This window comes from Lutra lutra, chromosome 12 (genome assembly GCF_902655055.1).
Source record: "Lutra lutra chromosome 12, mLutLut1.2, whole genome shotgun sequence".
Lineage (NCBI taxonomy): Eukaryota > Metazoa > Chordata > Mammalia > Carnivora > Mustelidae > Lutra > Lutra lutra.
Window position 1 is genome coordinate 17,999,073 of NC_062289.1, and position 18,736 is coordinate 18,017,808.

At 49.6% G+C, this 18,736-nt stretch overlaps 1 protein-coding gene across 2 annotated transcripts in view; it reads left to right on the plus strand.

Moving 5' to 3' along the window:
- The window catches only part of ATP8B1 (ATPase phospholipid transporting 8B1), a 120,732-nt gene that overhangs the window by 48,308 nt on the left and 53,688 nt on the right, over positions 1 to 18,736 (plus strand). For both annotated transcript variants that reach the window (XM_047697287.1, XM_047697288.1), the window contains one exon: positions 7,663 to 7,865. In XM_047697287.1, the coding sequence (XP_047553243.1) occupies positions 7,685 to 7,865 (181 nt within the window). In that variant the 5' untranslated portion in view covers positions 7,663 to 7,684. The remainder of the gene's footprint in view (positions 1 to 7,662; positions 7,866 to 18,736) is intronic.

Consider the following 18,736-nt stretch of genomic DNA (forward strand, 5'->3'; position numbering starts at 1 on the left):
GTAGCTGTAGTCACCATGCTGTACATACGGAAAATTCATTTCCTTGAGGGTTGTTGGTCTGAAGACCCCAGTTCCTTGTTGGCTATTGGCTGGACAGGCACTGAGTTTCTTGCCATGTGAGCCCCTCCATAGGGCAGCTGCTTCATGAAAGCCAGGAAGGGGAGAGAGCTGGCTGGCTGGCAGGGAGTCTTCATCTCCTGTAACCTAATCATGGATGAACCATCCCATTAGTTGTGTCATAGCAAGTTGGTTACAAGCAAGGTCTTATGTTTATGACAGCCCACTGTCAACGGGGAGGGGGTTACACAGGAGCGGGAACAGCAGGTGGTGGCATCATTGGAGGCTCATGGATTCTGCCTGCCAGAGTTGTAATTTATTCTATTTAGTAGAGAACATATAATACAAAAACACATAGTATAGGACACATGGAAGTGCAGTGCACAGATTTATTATGTCATGTTATGCTACTTTGCATTATCTTTAATTACAATAATAACAGTAATAGGAGAGGAAAGGAGGAAAAACACATGTTAAAAATACCCTTTCTTGGGGCGCCTGGGTGGCTCAGTGGGTTAAGCCGCTGCCTTCGGCTCAGGTCATGATCTCAGGGTCCTGGGATCGAGCCCCGCATCGGGCTCTCTGCTCAGTGGGGAGCCTGCTTCCTCCTCTCTCTCTGCCTGCCTCTCTGCCTGCTTATGATCTCTGTCAAATAGATAAATAAATAAAATCTTTAAAAAAAAATACATTAAAAAAAAATACCCTTTCTTGAGGAAGGCTTGAAGAACCATAAAAACAGATGGTGTAGAATGAACAAAAATGAATTTCATGACTCTTCCTTTCTAAGCTGGACATGAATCAAGTGCGGCAACAAAGCTGTCATTGACCGGGGCCTCTCGGCCTTCCCCAGCCTCTGAGGTTCCCTTTGTGTTCGCACACAGATCCTACCCTGGCCATGACAAAACTCAGCTTTTTGTCCCTCCTTTGCCTTCACTGAAATCTAAAAACCTTGTGATGGCAGGAAAAGCCTGTGCTTTCGTTATTGCGGACTTCGGGCTTTTTTATCGCAAAGTGAAAAGACAATTCTTTTGGCCTGGGTTCCCTTTCTCCTCTCTTCTTCAGTGCCTCCGCTACAAAGGAAGAAGGATATCATTCATTCATTCACTTGCATGTAGTTGGTAGCTAAGTATATTAGGTGACAAATGATGGGTGTTAGGGTACATGTTTGGAAACTCTGTCCTTCATGCCTCTTGTCTTAGGGGGGTTTATGACCAAGAGGGCTGAACATGTTGGAAGGCAGGATGGAAAACGAAGCACCCCTTTATTAAGAGCTGGAAAAGACCCAAATCAAGCTCTGGTATAAATAAATGATTCCAATTGGTTCCTACTCCTCCCCGCTCCCTCCACCTGGCACTGTTTTTTAGGCTGGACTGCAGAAAAGCCTGGTCAGGGACAGAACAGGGAGAGAGGAGGATGGTTGCCGGAAGGCGGAGCCCATCCTGGGGTCTTGCTCTCATGGAGATGGTAAGGTAGGAAACAGCCCACACACTGTACTGAACTTTAAACTCAGGTAAGGGAGTAACGTCTCCCATAGGGCTGCAGGCTCTGAGCTGTGTGGGTCTCAAGGCCCCTTCCTTGGGTGGGAGCGCGGGTAGGGGGGTGGGGGAGTGGGGTGGTGTTGCTGAGCCCCTGTCCATTGTGGCGGGTGTAGTCTTTGAGTCTTTGTTTTGCAAATTCCTCTCTCTTAAGGACTCTGAAAAGAAACCAGTGGAAACTAGCCTATACCTTGTATCTACTCCCTCTGGGTTGTCATAAGAGTTTTTAACACCATGAGGTAGCTAAGCAAATCCTTACTGTATTTGAAGGGTCACTATCCCCCTGCTCCTTTCTCTTTTTTTTAACAGATGGGACAGCTAAGCTTTCAAAATGTTAAGTAACCCACCCAAGTTATACATTGGTGAGTAGAAGGGCTGGGATTTCAATCCAGGCCCATATTCTTTCAAAGAAATGGCGCTGCTCAGCTGAAGCGGAGCTGGGTAAGAGTATTTCCGAAGATCATGTGACCAGAAATGGCCTTGAATGCTAAGTCCTTGATGACTCAAAAAGAATTCTGATATGTCTTTTGCCTACTTGCGCTAACATCTAGGCACGTTGACTTTGGACGCCATGATTATAGGCTCCCTGGGGAAGGGGAAGCACCACACTCCAGTGGGGGTGTGGTCACTGTGCCTCACGTGCTGAGGGAGATGACGGTGGGTTGTCCCACAGGCGGGGGCCAGTGTGTGTGCTCTCCGGTTACGCAGCTTCTGGCAACTGAGATGTTACTATTCCCAACCAATAGGGCAACTATGCTGGGGCTATTTTCCGACCAGCCCACCTGGTTGTTCATTCCATATTCCCAGAGCATGCCTGGTTTACCCAGGTCAGTACTCATTTTCTCTAGCTGTAGGCCTTTGGTATTGACCACATATTGCTGCTGTCTCTTATCTTTGTTTTAGTCTGGGGGTCAACAGACTTTTTCTGTAAAGAGCCGAATAGGAAATATTTTAGACTCTGAGGCCATGTGGCATCCATTGTAACCATCCAGCTCTGCTGTGGTGTAAGAGCAGCCTAGACCGGATGTCAAGGGATGAACAAGGATGTGTTCTAATAAAACCCGATTTACAAAAACAGGTGGTCAGCTGACCCTGGCCTGGAGGCTGTCGTTTGCTAACTCCCATCTGGACTACAAGCCCCGTCAGGACAGAGGCAGAAGTAGGCTCTTGCCAGGTGCTGGGGTGATAGTGAGAAGCAAGAAAGATCAGGGCTCCCCCTCAGTACCTTACCACAGGCTGGTTTAATTTGTCTGTCTGTAGCAGAATCTTAGGCAATAAGTTTTGGGTGGCCTTGAATAGTGAGACTCTTGAATTGCCAGTGTACAACTTCTTCTCATTGCTGTCAAGCTCTCCTCCTTCATCCACTGACAGCTCGAAGTCTTCTACCGTGTGGTAGGTAGGAACTGTGGAGAGATGGCAAAGATAGCTTTGAGGGCTTTATTGAAAGTTCATTTTTTCTTTCCCCAGATCTTTGTGTGACATCTAGGTGGTTGGCACTGAGTATTCACACATGGGACTCTGTTCTTGTACAGCTTGTGGGTCTAGTGGGAGAGACAGATGACAGATAAGTAAAAGTGAATGTATATTTAAAAATTGTGGTAAGTTCCTCTCAAAAGAGAGAGTTAAGTGTTGGGGAGGTTAGTGGTAGCAGAAAGAAGAGGATAGAGACCTGTTCAACGCCATCCATGGAAGTGGATATTGAAGTTGAGATCTAAAGAATGAGAAATGGTAGCTATGCCAAGAACTGGGAGAGGAGCATTTTAGGCAGAAGGAGGAGCATGTCCAAAGGGCCTGAAGCAGGAAAGACTTCACTGGCTTAAGCTAAAAGTGGGGCCATGGGGCCGAGGATTATTTAGCAAGAAAGAAGTTACAGAACTGTGCAGAACTCTCAGACTTGGGGGAAAATGTGGATTTAGTTTAAAGTATAGTGGGAAACCACAGTCTGCTTGGACTGCCCTAGCAAAATACCACAGGCTGGGTGGCTTAAACCACAGACATTTATTTTTTCACATTTCCGAAAGCTGGAAGTCCAAGATCAAGGTTCCAGTCCTGTTGGTTTCTGGTGAGGCCTCTCTTCTTGGCTTGTAGATGGCCACCATCTTGCTGTGGCCTCTCCTGTGTGCATGCATGGAAGGAGAGCTCTCTGATGTCTCTTTCTCGTCTTGTAAGGACACCAGACCTGTCAGAATAATATTCTGCCCTTACAAAATAGTTTAGCCTTAATGACCTCAAAGGCCCTATCTCCACACACAGTCACACTGGGGGTTAGGGCTTCAACCTGTGATTTTTTAAGGGGGCACAACTCTGTCCAGAATGCCTAGGAAGGGTCTAAACGGGAGAGTGGCATGACTGGGGGGGCCATGTGGACGGTGATCATGGAAGTCCAGTGTGGGAGCACTGCAAGAGAGAGATGATGGTGGTCTGAAGTAGGGTGGTGGCCATGAGGCTGGAGACGAGGGAATGGGTTGGAGGTGTGTGTTTCAGCAGAAATGACTGACCTTGCTGTAGATCATGGCTCTCATGCCCGGTTTACTCACCTGTACCCCTGAATAACCTGGAAGTCTCCAGAGGGTCTGTTTCCAGCGACGGTGTGGTGGTCGGCATGAGCAGGTGCTTAGTGAAGGTTGAGTAAGGGCACACGTGGCCGCAATGTGCCACAGGGGTGTTCAGAGATGTTCCAGTGTTTCCAAATCCATATTCTAGATAGTGCCTGCCTTACAGGTGTCATGGTTTCGATCAGAAAGCTCCTCATGTCACTTGGGGCTTTCAAAGAAATGATTTCTTCCTAATTTTTCTCTGGTAGTGCTAAGATGATGGAGCAAAGCGATTCCAGTATGCCTGCATCACACACACACGCACACACACACACACACACAACTGCAGAGAACTTCCGCTCTGCTCAGAGCTCTGCTTTCCAAGCAGCCCACACAGTCTGGCCTGGGGTGGATGTTCTGTGCTGAGCTGGCTGGTTATGCAACGTCTTGCTTACTCAGATCATATCCTCACGGTTGTCAAAGCCATTCCTCCTTTTCGGCTGCTCCCTCTACCTCAAAGGACTGGATCCATTCTTAATGTGGGAAATAAGCATGGAGACGCTTGCAGTAATCATGATGAGGAAATGATCTCTTACGGAACGTTTCTAGGATACACTGACCCGGACCCCCGAAGATGGTTAAAGTGGCTCGTTTGAAGTCATGTACGATAACGAAAAAGTGTTCTGTATGGTGCTTTCAGACTTGTTAATACTGTATATGTCCCTATGGCGAAGAGATTAGCTCCTAACTCCTGCCACTTAGTCACTGAGCAGCAGTGCCCTTATCTGTAGGATGGGATATTATTATCTATCTCACAAGGCCATCCTGCTTGACACACAGCAAGTGCTCAGAAAATGATAACCACTTTCATTATTTTAGTTCTGAAACATTGCTGATGCAAGTTTTGCATTTAAGGGTTTGGGAATTTTATTTAATTTAATTCATTTATTTATTAAGATTTTATTTATTTATTTGACAGGCAGAGATTACAAGTAGGCAGAGAGGCATGCAGAAAGGGGGGGCAGTCTCCCTGCTGAGCAGACAGCCTGATGCGGGGCTCAATCCCAGGACCCTGGGACCATGACCTGAGCCAAAGGCAGAGGCTTTAACCCACTGAGCCACCCAGGCACCCCGGCTTTGGGAATTTTAAGGAGAGTGCATTAAATTTAAGTATCAGCTAAAGCATGGCTGGCAGTATATTACAGAACCACAAATAAGGCTAATGAAATGTGTAATACCCCAAGAAATAGTTATTTACTAGCCCACAGAAAACTGGGAAAGTGGGAAAATGTTTTACTCTGCAATTAAAAGGTTTTAAAATAGAATATGCCTATGCTTAAATATAGTCCTATTGTAGGCTAATAATTTATCTCCTGGTGAGGGGTGGGTACATTTTGGAAGAGATTTTGAGAGATGGAAAAGCCTAAAAGGGATAAATTCTCACACCATTCCACTTGTTATTATAAATAACATTTTTTTCCCTAATTTTGGAGCAATCGGCGGTAACAGTGACCTCACATTTGCACACTTACTGTACTGTGAGGACTGTATTGAGTATTTATGGGAGGCCAAATGCTGAACCGAGCACTGTGCACACATCATTTCTCTTAAATGATGCATGGCAGTTGTTGGCATTTTGGAAAATGAATAAATGTCTGGATAACCGGGACTATTTTTTACGGATTGTAAACTTGCCCTTTTAACTCAACATGTTTGGACTTTTGCAATGTCATTTAAAAACTCTTCTCATCGGTGTACCTGGTTAAGTTGGTTTCTGCTCAGGTCACCATCTCAGGGTTGTGGGATCGAGCCCTGTGTTGGGCTTTGCTATCAGCCCGGAGTATGTTTTTTTTTTTTTTTTTTTTTTTTAAGATTTTATTTATTTATTTGACAGAGAGATCACAAGCAGGCAGAGAGGCAGGCAGAGAGAGAGGAGGAAGCAGGCTCCCCGCTGAGCAGAGAGCCCGATGCGGGGCTCGATCCCAGGACTCCGAGATCATGACCTGAGCCAAAGGCAGCGGCTTAACCCACTGAGCCACCCAGGCGCCCCAGCCCAGAGTATGTTTGAGACTCTCTCTCCCTCTCTCTCTCGCTGCCATGCAGTCTCTCTGCCCCCATGCAGTCTCTCTCGCTCTCTAATAAATAAATCTTTAAAAAGTATTCTGATCATGGTCTACATTGTATACTATCCCATAGTAGGAGGATATCACAGTTTATCTACACAGTGACCAACCCATGGATACCCAAGTTGCTTCTGGGTTTTACGGTTTTAAATAATGCTGGACAAAACCCAGCAAATTTAGATGTGCACGATGCTAGATATGATACAAAGCATGCAGTCAGCCAAGTGGTTCCACTCAAGGCAACTGAGACTTGATGAAAACATGTAAGAAACTATAATGTGAAAGTACAAGATAGAAGGTCTCTCCTAGGAGGGCAGTTGTTTTTGCCGTAAAAAATTTTTTTAAGTAAGCTAGATGCCCAGCGTGAGGCTTGAACTCATGACCCCAAGATCAAGACTTGCATGCTCTACCAATTCACCCAGACAGATGCCCCTTGGCTGCAAATTTTTAATAATTACCATGCAAGTTATTCAAGGAATTTCGGTGTTTTCCTCTAGAGTGGGAATGACAGCAATACCTTCAACGGGGTGCCGTGGGAAGTTTCGAGGACCCAGTGCCCCCAAAGCATTTCACCCGGGCCTGACGTGCAGTTACTACTAAGTAAATGTGAGCTGCTATTATGAACAATGTCCAGTACATGGCCATGCGATGCTAATGTAAATAAAGCCAGGCTGTATGTCTGTCTTCAGGTCTCCTGTGGTCTCTGTGTCAGTATTTTTCTATATAACTGAGGTTGTGCTTGTCCCTTCTGCAGTCACTTTACACAGGGGTGTGCTCACACACAGGCGACAGACAGGGTGTGGGTGGGGATTGTTTGGGAGGGAGTGCTCCCAGGAAGCCCTTTAGTAAAGTGTGAGCTTGTATTCAAAATGTGTCACAGAGCAAAGTCTTAAAAGAGTATGAGCCTTAGCAGAAACTAGGTGTCCAAGGGCAGGGTTTCCCAAACGTTGCCAGCAACCCATAGTGAGAGATGTAATGGCATTGAGGGCCACAAAGCAAATAAACGTGTCCTCGTGTTGGTTATGTCAAGCAGTTTCAGCAAACAGGACTGACTCTCGTGATGCCTGCTCTACTCTCATATTTTATGGTCTGTTTCATTTCATTGTAAGGTTGGTTATGGATTCAGTTTATTTTGCCAGGTAGAGACCCCCCCCCCCCAATTTGAAATACTACCTTAAAGTTTGTATCTGCTTTAAGAGTTTGCAACTGTGTTTTTGTTGTTAAATCTCACTGAGGCATGGAATTGCTAACGAAAGGTTAATTTGAACTGTGGGGGGCGCTATTCAGACACACTTGACTGTGAGTTGCGAGAATGTTCTATTAAAAGGGCACTATAACCGGATGCAGGCAGGAGTCAGCCAAACCCTGGGCACCAGTTGTAAGTTGCTCTGGTTTCTCTGTCTCTTCAACCAGGTAGTTCCAGTTTGCCGGCAGCATGAATTCAGAAAGAGACTCGGAAACGACCTTTGAGGAGGATTCTCAGCCTAATGATGAAGTGGTTCCCTATAGCGATGATGAAACCGAAGATGAGCTTGACGACCAGGGGCCTGCGGTCGAGCCGGAACAGAACCGAGTCAACAGAGAAGCTGAGGAAACCCGGGAGACCCTCCGAAAAGGTGACCTCGCTGGGACGGGGACCCTGGGACCTGTCCGTGTCCGCCCCCACGGGGCAGCAGCGAAAGGTGCACAGGCCAGCCGGCCCGTGTTAGATGGTCCAGGAGGTCTCTTCCTTCTCCGAGGGTGATGCGGCTGGGAGAAGGGTCGCTGGGCTTGGACGGGCACACGTCGTCCTCGGAGCACGGGGCCGTTCCACCGACCTGACCAGGTCTGCCCGGAAAGTGGCAAGCATGGGCTAGCGTCTACTTTCAGAAGGGAGTTGCATATGGAAGAATGTGCTTGTTCCTGCACCCAGGAAGCTTCGCATTACCAGACCTTTTGCTCAGTTGGTTGTGACCGTGAGATGGCTTGGGCTCTGCTTGCTGTAAGGGGCCTGTCGTACATGCAGCAGCCGGCGCCCCTGCCCAGAATGGGGGCAGCTCTAAGGCCGCGTCTGGACCAGGGGCCAGGACCAGACAGTAACTGTTTCGGGCTCTGTGTGCCATGTGCTCTCTGTCACACCTACTCGGCTCTCCCGGGAGCTCTTAAAAATAGCCGTAGACAGTCCGTCATTGAGGCCAAAAGAGTGTAACTAACTTTTATGATGCGGCTTTTCCCCTGCAGCTTTTCTGTTTCATTTTCCGCTGCTTTTCCCACCCTGGTAAGCAAATGTGATCTTTTCCTGTGGCCGATCCTTTCCTCCTTAGGCCCCAGATTTGCTCCAGACTTCAGGTGGAAAATATTTCTTCCACAGTCCCTAGAATTCCAGCTAAACAGCTTTGGTTTCTCATTTATAGAAATTTCCGCTAAGTTATGGTTCCTGACTCTCAGGATGTTGTCACCACAGCCTTGGTGAGAATAACCTCTGATTCTCTCTGCTTTCCCCCAAATCTCTGTCACTAGCCCATCTTTCCTCCTAAGTGCCCCTGAAGTCTGCTGCCCTCGGATTACTCCCTGCTGCCCTCATCTTTCCTGCTGGGTTCCGCTCCCTGGTCCATGGGGTTTTTTTTCCAAACCATTTTCACCGTAGAAAGAGCAACAGGCATGAAATGCCACTCATGGGACGATTCCTCCTGCTCTGGCCAGACACTGCCTCTCTCCCCGATGTGGGGAGGTTCTTCATGGGGGAGAGCACGCATCCAAATGGGCCTCTGCCCACAATGGGCTCCAAAACCTGGCAGGCCAGCGACCCATGTAGACTGTTTGCCGTCTTTGGTTTTCCATATCAGACATTTAGAACCATCAGAATTTACTGTGGATTTCTGGCTGTGAGTTCAAGCTGTTGAGTGTTAAGCTTAAGTGCTTTCTGCCTTGAAGCAGAAGGTACTAAAATCAGGATAATCGAGCTGAATTAAAATGGAAACACTGCTGATCTGGACAGGAATGTGGCCTCTGTCGTAACAGGTCCAGGCTGGATGTCGTTTGAAGGGGGTTCAAGCCAAAGTAGCCCGACAAGTTAGCAAAGGAGTTCTAGCTGACTGCCCCAGTCCTGAATACCGTGTTTCTTCCTCATTCCTTCTCCCGCCGAACCTCTCAGTTTCCTAGCACAATCTCGGAGTCGCTATCATATGTGGCTATCTGATGAGTTGGCAGGGAACCGGCTCAGTGAGGTTCAAGGTGAACTTTGCCGTTGCTGCCTGGTGCCGTGCTGTCCGACGTGAGGTCCAGGACGCAACAAAGATGGGGTTGGGTGCCTGCAGAAATGTCAGGGAAGCACGTAGTGGACGGAAACTCTCACCTCTGGTTTTTTCCAACTCCGCTTTCACATCTTGGTGCTCAGGGCCCTCTCCTGATCATGCCTTTTGCACGTCACCTTCCTTACAGATTTCTACTGTTGGAATACAGGCCTCAAGGGAGCCCAGACCTGTTCTTGGCTCTTCATAGTCTTTTCCCATGGTGGCTAATATTTTTAGGGGACTCTGGTGGCCTGCCCTTCCTTCCTCCCTCCCTCCCTTCCTTCTTTACTTTCTCTTTCTCTCTCTTTCTTTCGATTATTTATTTGAGAGCACAAGCATGAACAGGGAGAGGGAGAAGCAGACTCCCCACTGAGTAGAGAGCCCAATGCGGGGCTCGATCCAAGGACCCCAGTATCGTGACCTGAGCCAAAGGCAGACACTTAACCAAATGAGCCACCCAGGCACCAACCCCCCCCAATTAAAAAAAAAAAAAAGATTTTATTTTTAAGTAATCTCTACATCTACACCCAGTGTGAGGCTCAAACGCACAACCCCAAGATCAACCCGTATGCTTTCCAACTGAGCCAGCCAGGCGCCCCTGGTGGTTCTCATTTCTTAAAATTCCTGTCCAATGACCTTGCTTGTGACTTTCAGAAATATTATTCTAATACCTCTACCTCCCCTTACCAAACACACAGAGGACGTAAGTGCTAGAACCTCTCTCTCTACATTCCCATCTCTGCCCTGCACACCCCACAACAGATCGGCTTCCTCTCCTCCTCCCTCACTCCCTCTGTCCCTCCCTTTTTGCTCTGTACCCCTTCTTCTCCCTTCTGATTGTTTTTTTTTTTTTTTAAGATTTTATTTATTTATTTGACAGAGAGAGATCACAAGTAGACGGAGAGGAAGGCAGAGAGAGAGGGAAGCAGGCTTCTTGCTGAGCAGAGAGCCCGATGTGGGACTCGATCTCAGGACCCTGAGATCATGACCCGAGCCGAAGGCAGCGGCTTAACCCACTGAGCCACCCAGGCGCCCCCCTTCTGATTGTTTTTTTTCCCACACTTTCACTTGGTCATTTTCCCAATTAAGGTTGGGTCATTCTGACTTGTTTCAATTCAGCCTTCCTCTGTTTGGACATTTTATATGAAGGACATTTTTTTTCAAAGAAATCAGTTCTTTATTTTATTTTTTATTTTTATTTTTAAAAAGTTTTATTTATTTATTTGACAGAGAGAGAGTGAGAGAGGGAACACAAGCAGGGGGTGTGGGAGAGGGAGAAACAGGCTTCCGGCCAAGCAGGGAGCCCCATGTGGGGCTCGTAGCCAGGACCCTGGGATCATGATCTGAGCCAAAGACAGAAGCCCAACCAACTGAGCCACCCAGGCGCCCCAGAAAGTTGGTTTCGTAAAGATGCCCTAGGCCAGCTGAGTTCAGCAGGTGTTCTGCGAGACCCATTTTGCATGCTTTTCAGTTGAAGGACCTTGGCTGTGGGCTGTGGGCTGCGACTCTAGCACAAGGGTAAGCATGCTGCTAGAGTGCGCCACAGAGGAGGAGATCAACCCACAGGTTTTACGGGAGTAATTTTACCCTTAGTTTACTTTGAGCAAGGATGGGTGAAAACAAATGGGCGTGTTTCCCATGCTGTGGGACGGGCCCTCACTTCCTGAGGAGTACACAAGAACACCATTTCCTAGGGTGCCTCTGGGAAACACGACATTTGCCAGATGTGCCAGGACACAGATCTGTAACCTCTGAGACTGGAAACTCAGAATTCTGACACCTCTTCTTGGAGTTTAAGGTTGTCCGTTAGCATGAAAGGATCCAAGAACTTAAGGCATTCAGTAAAGCAGTTTAATTTTATATAGCCACACGTTCCTAAAATTTCTTGACTCTAGAATGCTGTGGGTTGCTTTTTTTTTTTTTCCCCCCATCCCACCATCTTGGTGTCCCCTAGGTCAACTCCTTGGGTAATTCTGGGCCAATGAGGAACCAGCTGCCAGATGAAGTCCTTGGGAATGCATAAGGGATCGGGAGAGGTTCCTGGATTAGTGCATACTGGCTCTTTCTTCGGAGCCTGGGCCTCCTCAGCCACACTGCCTTATTGGTGACCTCTCCCATCTGCCCGCTCTGCTGGCTTACATGTGTACTCACAGCTTCCCTGTCTGTAACGCGTTCCTACCTGAATCCTGCCTCTGCCTTGGGCTGGTGTCCCGTCTCCTGTTGTCATGGCCAAGCTTCTGGAAACCCATTTCTCCAGCGCCACATCCTCCTGTTGCCCTGGGTTCTTCCCCTCCGTGGGGTCCCCCACCACCCCGAGCATAACGCTTTCGTTAAAGTCCCCAGGAACCCCAGTGCAAGGCCAGTGAGCTTTTGTGAGCCCTCGCATTCCGGCCCGTTCTCTCTGGAGTGCCGGACCTTTGTAGCAGCCTCTCCTTTGGGAACGCTGACCTCCTTGGCAGGTGGCAATGTCCTCTTGTCCCAGCACTCTGCCTGTTTCTCCTTCCTTCTGGAGAATGTTCACCTCCCCCTTCACACTCCATTCTCTCTCTTCAGACCTTCCTTTGGCAAGCCGACTCCCTTTAACCTGCGCACATACCGCACCTCTCTGTCACTCTGAGAGGCAAGATGCATGGTAGGGAGGAAGAACGGCACTGGGTGCAGACTCTGGGCTTCAGCCCTGCTTCGTGACTTGCTAGCTGTGTGACCTTGAGGAAAGGACTTCCCTCCTCCATGCCTCAGTGGGCCCATCTGTGCAATGGGCGCAGTATCCGTACCTACTTCATTGGGTAGTTGTGCAGATTAAATCAGAAAATCAGTGTAAAGGATTTAGGACTGTTTCAGGCATGCAGTAAGTGCTCAGTAAACGGTAGCTGTTATCCCCACCACCCCCTCTGGCCAGTTTCTCCCTTAATGTCTTTCACGTCAGACTGAAAGTGGCTACCTTTTTCCATCGTCTCCTCCCTTCTTTCCATCATCAGAACTTCTTCTTGATCCCTCTACCCCCTTTTGGCTATTCAGGTTCTCTTGGACAGCCCCAGGCTGCAGCTGCGGACTCGTTCTTTTAAACAGCTCCTTCTGTCGCCAAAGCCAAGTACAGTGAATGGTTGTGGAGGTGGATGGGGTGAAGAATGGGCCATTTTCCCAGGAATGAGTTTGCCCGCATACTAAGGAAATTTGGGGTGATTTAGGGTCATCCCTGCCTCTGCTATCCTATAAACCTTTCCCATGAACACAGCCTTCTCTAGCCTTTTTGTTTGCAGACCTGTGGTCTTTCCTAGCCCCCCATGGTTTCTCAGGTGAAGCCTCCCCCCCCCCCCCCCCCCCCCCCCCCCCCCCCCCGTCTCAGGTATCCAGCATACCCGCAGGGGGTCAAGGCGTAAGTCTCTCCAGCAGAGAGAGCAGAAAGCTCCATCCGTGGACAAGTTCACGCAGGCACACATGAAACTGCAGGGACAGCGAAAGCTTGCAGAAGGAGCCCCACTCATGCGGTGACCTGGTCTTGTAATGGGTTGACCTGTGCTTCCGCCCCGCGGGCTGGGACAGGGGAGGCTGCCCTGCTTCTGTGTGGAGAGGCATGCATGAGCTGTCAAGTGGAGATGGGAGGAGCTCGCTAGGAGGAGGGAGGGGGAGGCAGGGGTGTCCCGCCTGGGCACCGGGCTCAGCGGGCATTTGTGCTCGGGCATGTCCGGGAGCCTCAGCACGGGTGTGACTAGGGAATCAGGGGCACTCTTCAGCGGCCTTCCCTGGTCAAGGAAGGCTTCCTGGAGGGGAGGACACCTGAGCCGAGCCCTCAGTTAAGTGTGAGAGGGCAATCAGCCCCGTGGTGTCAGGTGCAGGGTGTTCAAGCCGAGGCAGCGTGATGGGGGGCTCCGAGGAGCTGAGGGTGCAGGGAGCCGCGAGCCATGTTTGGAACCTAGGTGGCGAGCTAGGGCTGGAGTCCGGACCTTGTCCTGAAGGCCCCAGGGAGCCGTGGCCGCATTCTAGGTGCAAATAACATGGCTAGATGTGCAGTAGCCTTCTTCCAGCGTGGCTGCTGCATGGCCACGCTTGTCCTCCCAGTCCAGGCTTCCTGGGGGTGGGGGTGGGCTGGGGGTGGGGAATGACTTCCCTGCACCTGGGATCCGACTCCAGCTCCTTCCCTTGGCTGCTTGGGTCCCTGTGGTTTGGGCCTCTTGTCCTCTCCGGCTGCCCGCCACTGACTTCCCACCCTTCCCCAGTGCAGCCCCTTCCGTGTGCCTGGCTCCTTCTCACCCTTCAGCTCTCAGTGGAGTTGTCACTTCCATAGAGAAATCTTCCATGAGCGCCAGCCCTAGCCTGGAGCAGACCCCCTACCCCTACTCCCACCCCTCATTGTACGAGCCCCTTGCACTTTCCTTCATACCCCTGAGGGCACTTAGGATTATGTCCTTGGATGACTGTGTGACTCTCTCCCACCAGACTGTTGGCTTCATGAGAATTGGGGCCGTGTTTATCCCACGCAAAGCCCAGAAGAAGCAAATACGTAGGGGGCATGGATTTATGTTAGAAATTCCATGTTGGCACCAGCAGGGAGCGGAGAGCAGACAGTAATCTGAGTAAAAACTGGTAAGGACCCAAACCAAGATGGCCAGGATGGAGAGAACATGACAGATCATGACCCATGTCAGGGATTTGACTTTCATAAATCCCACTGGATCCAAGGGTCAAGAGAAAAGGAGGCCTGAGCAATCACTCTGGCTTAGGCGCCCCAGTGGGCGGTCTGGTTGTCCGTTGCTGCATGAAAACCTGCTCCAGACCTATTGGCACAAAGTCATCATCGTGGTGTTCACAGATTCTGTGAGTCTGGGGTTCAGACGAGACGTGGCAGGAGTGGTTTGTTTCTGCTCTCGGGTGTCTGGGCTCTCAACTAGGTGAAGACCTGTACAACCAAGATGATTTGAACCACCAGGAGCCTGGAATCATCTGGAAGCTTCTTCACTCAGGTCTGGCCCCTGAGCTGAGTAACTCAAAGGCTGAACGGGTCTGTAGATGGAAGCATCTCTCCGTGGTTTGGGCTTCTGCCAGCGTGGCACTGGGGCTGTGGTGGAGCGTCTTCTGAGTGGGGCTGTCTGAGGAACCAGAGTCCCGAAAGGTCAAGATCACAGAGGAAGCTGGTTGCAGAATTCAGGCAGCATCACCTGTGGTGAGTGTCTCTCGGTCACGAGAGAGTCACCGAAGCTATTCTGATTCAAGGGAAGGGAAATTAGATGCCCTTAGTTGATGAGAAGAAAGAAGGTCACATTGAACTTGGGAGATCCTCTCGCAGCCCCCTTTGGAGACTGATTTTTGCGTCCGTGGATGACGGATGCAGGGGGAAGGAAAGGGGTTTGTTGTTTTGAAACAAGTCGGGGACCTCGGTGGGATGTCCACTTGTGTTGCTGGCCACCTGGAAGTTAAAAAGAGATCACGAAGTGGTAAGAAATGATGTGGAACGAAGCCGCCTTGTTGCTGGGAAATGATAGCACTTCGCAGTCTTAACCGTGAGCTCATAGACAGCCCTGAGTTTCGGCTCCCGGACAGCCATCCCGGGGACGTGGTGGACCGGCTCCTGGGTCTTGCTGCATCACAGAAGTGGCAAGTTCTGAGGGAGAGGGTGACTGCAGGTCATGGCTTTGGGTCGGGGGTCTGTCTGGTGAGTACTCGGCCCTCACCCTGCCCACAAACACACATGCACACCCGCACACGCCACAGCCATCTCCCAGCCTCTGGGCTCCTGGGGCGCCCACCTGCCCGGCCTGCATACCGTCTGTGCTTGAGGTTAGCCAAGAACATGACGTCTGCCCTTCAGAACTAATTCTGCTCCCGCAGCTTTGCAATTGGAGCCAAGGCACATAGAGGCTGCGACGACATTTGTCTTTGAGTTTTTTGGGTTTTTTTGTTTGTTTGTTTAGAGCCCAGTAATACCATGAACAGCATCATGTGGGGGATGCTAAGCCACTCACAGAACTGCTTCTAGGCGCTTCTGAAACGTGAGCCATGAGCAGCTGGCTCGTTCACATGGCGCTCTTCTCAACAGGGGGTCCCCAGGGACCTTTCTTCTTGCCCGAGATGGGCAGCCCTCTGTCCCTGAAGGTAGAAAACTGTGTTTCTTTTTAAAAAATGAACTCTAGGCCCAACATGGGGCTTGAACTCCTGACCCCAAGATCCAGGAGTCCTCGCTCTACCGACTGAGCCGGCCAGGTGCCCCCAAACTAACACTTCTCCAACTCAGAATTTTGTTCAGAATTCTCTTCTGGGGTGAAGTGATCGGTAGTTGGCAGTATTTAAGATGGAATGTTCCATCGAGGAGGTTGCCCTCACCGTTCAACCGAACGAGGGCAGCTGTTTGCCTGTCGAAAGCGGTATCCTCCCAGAAGGATCTGGAATTAAGGATGTGGATCTCTACAGCATTTGTGAATTCATTCTGATCCGGGACCAGAACACAGACTGGCTCACCGAGATCCATAAATCACAGGAAATCCACGAAACATGCCGACGAGCTGTATTTTACACTCGAGTGGATGCATTTTGACTTGTTGACCCATCCCCCATGCGGAAGTTCCACTCTGGCTACTTACTTTTTGCCTCCAAGAAGCTGTAGGCCTTCTTCTACTGCTTTAGCTCTGTGAATACCACAGTCGCTGTCTGCTCATGAAATGAAGGGTGTGGGGGGGGTTCCTGGCTGAGGGGTTTGTGGTGGGGGAGGGGATGATGAGACTGCTCTCTCCTTCTGCAGAACCTGCTTTTGAGTAATGTCATTCATGACTGAACCTCGAGCAAGAAGCTCTTGCTCATGGAGAACTGTGCAGTGCTGGTTTTTCTGAGGGCCGGTTTGAAACCTGCATCTCTAACGTGGGTTTTTGATGATAGAAGTCACCTGAGGAAGACACTTGCTGTCAGTGTCTCCTCGGTTCTCCGTCCTGCTGGCGCAACAGAATCTTGTGTGGAGCTTTTAAACTCCCTCAGTGCCTGGGTTGAGTTTCTGGAGGTGCTGAGAGGGTGGGTCTAGAGTGAGGCCACAGGAGGATCCATATTTTAGAATAAATCCCAGGGTGCCCAGGTGGCTCCGTCGGTGAAGCATCTGCCTTTGGCTCAAGTCATGATCCCGGGGTCCTGGGATGGAGCCCCGAGTCAGGCTGTCTGCTCAGCAGGGAGTCTGCTTCTCTCTCTGCCCCTCCCCCCTGCTCATGCTCTCTCTCTCAAATAAAATCATTTTTCTTAAAAAAAATAAAATGAGGATGGGGCGCCTGGGTGGCTCAGTGGGTTAGGCCGCTGCCTTCGGCTCAGGTCGTGATCCCAGGGTCCTGGGATCGAGCCCCGCGTCGGGCTCTCTGCTCACCGGGGATCCTGCTTCCTCCTCACCGGGGATCCTGCTTCCTCCTCTCTCTCTGCCTGCCTCTCTGCCTCCTTGTGATTTCTGTCTGTCAGATGAATGGATGAATCTTTAAAAAATAAATTAAAAAATAAAAAATAAAATGAGGGGCGCCTGGGTGGCTCAGTGGGTTAAAGCCTCTGCCTTCAGCTCAGGTCATGATCCCAAGGTCCTGGGATTGAGCCCCAGATCCGGCTCTCTGCTCAGCGGGGAGCCTGCTTCCTCCTCTCTACCTCTGCCTGCCTCTTTGCCTACTTGTGATCTCTGTCTGTCAAATAAATAAATAAAATCTTAAAAAAAAATGAACCTCACCAGGTTCAGCCTCACTTCAGGAAAATCATCTGACACATCCCCCCAGTGTACCTGTTCCTCAGAGCAAGGTGTCTCAGCTCCCCTCACCTGGGTCTCTGTCCTAAAACCACCACCTAGTGGGCCCAGCCCCCCTTTATTTTCTTATCCAGAGGACACTTCTCTTATTCCATAAGGTCACTGAGGGGATTCTGATCACCAAATCACAGGGCATCTCTCGTGTCTGCTTACTGGGCACGTCTCTGTTTGCTACTAAGGCTCATGCATTCTCACCTTTGTGACACGAGTTCTCCTGATTTCTCCCTGAGCCTCACAGTCTCTTTCCTGGATTCCTCCTCTCCTCCCACTACTTAAATATCTTGCCTGCTCGTAGCTTTGTTTCTACCTCTCTCGCTTCTGACATAACCCATTCATGCTCCTGGTTTCCACCCACATCTGCATGTCTAGTACCTTTCAGTCTCTGTCTCTGCCCTAAATCTCAGCCTGGAGTCCAGATCTGTTTCTTTGGCTCCTGGATGGTCATGTCCCCCCCACCTGTCCTCTAGGTGTCTTCAGTACACCAGTCCCCCAGCTAGACTTGCACCTCTGTGTCCTCTAGCTCGTCCGTGACTCGTCTTCCCATCCAGTCACCCCAGCGGGCACCCTGGCGTCATCTTTTTCTCCTTTTGACTTCATTTTGATTTCTCATTCTTCCTTGCCCACATTCAGACCATTGATCTACAGTTCTTAAATCTGGCTTCTCTCCATTTGCATTCCCATAGTTCTGGCTCAGGCTCCCATCCACTCTCCCTTCAGTGACTGCACTGGTCTTCTGCCTCTAGATCTGATCTCTTCAAATACATCCTGCTCATTGATGTGAGTGTGACCAGGGAAAACTACGATCTGACCAGCCACTTCTGTCCTGAATCCCTTCGGCTTGGCTGGACATCAGAACTCATGACTGCATAGACTTCCATCTTTTCCTGTATTGTTCACTCTTTTTTTTTTTTTTTTAAGATTTTATTCATTTATTTGACAGAGATCACAGGCAGGCAGAGAGGCAGGCAGAGAGAGAGAGGGGGAAGCAAGCTCCCCACTGAGCAGAGAGCCTGATTCGAGGCTCGGTCCCAGGACCCTGAGATCATGACCTGAGCTGAAGGCAGAGGCTGTAACCCACTGAGCCACCCAGTGCCTCTGTACTGTTTGCTCTTGATCTATTCCTACCCATTCCATGCCTTTAGAAAAGTACTTTTTAAAATAGTAGATACAATGGTATAATGACCATAAGAAAATCAAGCAACTTACATATTGGCTTCATATGTAAACCTATAGAGGGAAGGAATTGAATTGTAAGCATATTGTTTTAAAAGGTAAAAGGTAGTGCATGCCCTAATTATAGGAGGGAACAGTGAAGATGAAGTCTCCTAACTTGTCTCCTCTGTTCTTCACCCATGAGGTTTCCTTTCCCAGAAAGAAACTGATGTCCTCAGTTTCTCAAATGACCTCCCGGAGATATACGTACACTTGTATATGCAAAGAATACTTACAAACCTGTGTC